Here is a 2,383-nt window from a genome sequence, read left to right as displayed (position 1 = left end):
GTTGACCAGGATGGTCTCGATCTCTTGACCTCGTGATCCACCCGCCTCGGCCTCCCAAAGTGCTGGGATTACAGGCTTGAGCCACTGCGCCCGGCCAATTTTTTTTATTTTTAAGATGGGGTTTCACCATGTTGATCAGGCTGGTCTTGAACTCCCGACCTCAGGTGATCCGCCCGCCTTGGCCTGCAAAGTGCTTGGATTACAGGCGTGAGCTACCGCGCCCGGCCTCGTGATTTTTTTTTTTAAGGTTACCACGCCATCTTAAAGCCAAGTATGATGCAGTTTAATTTATGCTTAAGGGAAATGCATTTTATGCTCCATGGAACATGCTATTTTGTGGAAGGTTATTAGTACTTTTTATTTAATTACACGAGTCATCAGTATTATTTGGTTTACAACTTCATTCTAAACATCCTGCAGATGTCTTATTCTTTGTTTTCCATGTATGTCTTTTTTTCAGGCAAGAGTGTAGTGGCTCAATCTCAGCTCACTGCAACCTCTGCCTCCCTTGTTAAAGTGATTCTCCTTCCTCAGTCTCCTAAGTAGTTGGGATTACAGGTGCCTGCCGCCCGGCTAATTTTTGTATTTTTAGTAGAGGTGGGGTTTCGCCGTGTTGGCCAGGCTAATCTGAAACTCTTGACCTCAAGTGATCCACCCGCCTCAGCCTTCCAAAGTCTTGGGGTTACAGGTGTGAGCCACCATGCCCATGTGCCCAGTGTTTTTTTTTTCTTGAGACAGAATCTGGCTTTGTTGCCCAGGCTGGAGCACAGTGGTGGAATCTCGGTTCACTGAACCCTGTCTCCTCGGTAAGCGATCCTCCTTTCTCAACCTCCTGAGTATCTGGGACACTGTACATGTGAGCCAGAATGCCTAGGTAACTTCTTTGTGCTTTTTTGTAGAGATGGGATTTTGCTGTGTTACCCAGGAGTGAGCCACTGCTCTGACCTTTTTTTGTTTTTGTTTTTCTCAAGCAATTATCTTGTGTCAGCCTCCTAAGTAGCTGGGACTACAGGGGCGCACCACCACGCCTGGCTAATTTTTGTTTTGTTTTTTGACTTTTTTGTTTTTCTATTGAGACGGTGTCTCACTCTGTTGCCCAGGTTGGAATGCAGTGGTTCAGGGCTCACTGCATGAGCCATTGTGCCCAGTTTTTTCTCTTATAAAAAAGACATTTTAAAAAAAGATCAAGTTGAATATTGTAGAGTTGTAGTTAATTGATTATTGTTTTGGTTTTAGATGGAACAAGAGGCTGAGAGGCGCAGGCAGCCACAAATAAAGCAAGAGCCAGAATCAGAAGAGGAAGAAGAAGAAAAGCAAGAAAAAGAAGAAAAACGAGAAGAACCCATGGAAGAGGAAGAAGAACCAGAGCAAAAGCCTTGTCTCAAACCTACTCTGAGGCCCATCAGCTCTGCTCCGTCCGTTTCCTCTGCCAGTGGCAATGCAACACCCAACACTCCTGGGGATGAGTCTCCCTGTGGTATTATTATTCCTCATGAAAATTCACCAGATCAACAGCAACCTGAGGAGCATAGGCCAAAAATAGGATTAAGTCTTAAACTGGGTATGTCAGCATTTCCTTCCTCCTTTATTTTCTCCCCTTCACCCGTGCAAATACCTGTATTGTGCTTTAAGGAGAATTATATATTTGTGCTTGGTTAGGTAGATAGAAGATTACTAAAAATGCCTTTCTAGCTCACGATTGTTTTCATAGTTTTACTAGTGCTCCTATATCTGCAGCTGCCTCGAGTTCTGAGAAGAAGTGAAAAGTTTAATTTTCTAGCACTTGTGAGTAGTGAGTTATTTTTTACAGTTGGGATCTTTCTCTGAGATTTGTGGAAGTATGTTTTGCACTACTTTTGAGGGATGGTGGGTTATAAAACGAAACATTTGAAAATTAAGTTATCATGCTAAGAGAGTGTTTTTACTGTAGGTGCTTCCAATAGTCCTGGTCAGCCTAATTCTGTGAAGAGAAAGAAACTACCTGTAGATAGTGTCTTTAACAAATTTGAGGATGAAGACAGTGATGACGTACCCCGAAAAAGGAAACTGGTCCCCTTGGATTATGGTGAAGATGATAAAAATGCAGCCAAAGGCACCGTAAACACTGAAGAAAAGCGTAAACACATTAAGAGTCTCATTGAGAAAATCCCTACAGCCAAACCTGAGCTCTTTGCTTATCCACTGGATTGGTCTATTGTGGATTCTGTGAGTAGGAAATTATATTTCATCATGTTATTGGGAGCAGTTGGAATATGCCATAAAAATTCATTAGAAGAAAGAAAATCTCGTTTGATTCTATTAATAACAAATAAGTAGGGATGATCATCTTTATACCAACTCAATGCCATGGTCAAGAAATTAATTGAAATTTTCTTTTTTTTTT

The 2,383-nt window shown here is 42.0% G+C and overlaps 1 protein-coding gene across 1 annotated transcript in view; it reads left to right on the top strand.

Annotated features, from left to right (window-relative positions):
* RBM25 (RNA binding motif protein 25) overlaps positions 1-2,344 on the top strand; it is a gene marked incomplete at its 5' end in the record, with an annotated part of 27,692 nt that extends 25,348 nt beyond the window's left edge. Inside the window, 2 exons of the mRNA XM_017528517.2 lie at positions 1,237-1,561; positions 1,931-2,344. Of these exons, the coding sequence (XP_017384006.2) occupies positions 1,237-1,561; positions 1,931-2,316 (711 nt within the window). The remainder of the gene's footprint in view (positions 1-1,236; positions 1,562-1,930) is intronic.
* Positions 2,345-2,383: the final 39 nt, after the last annotated feature.

Source organism: Cebus imitator, unplaced genomic scaffold (assembly GCF_001604975.1).
Source record: "Cebus imitator isolate Cc_AM_T3 unplaced genomic scaffold, Cebus_imitator-1.0 Scaffold54, whole genome shotgun sequence".
In the NCBI taxonomy this organism is placed as follows: Eukaryota; Metazoa; Chordata; class Mammalia; order Primates; family Cebidae; genus Cebus; species Cebus imitator.
The sequence above is the reverse complement of the archived record's forward strand: the minus strand, read 5'-3'. Positions and strand labels throughout refer to the sequence as shown.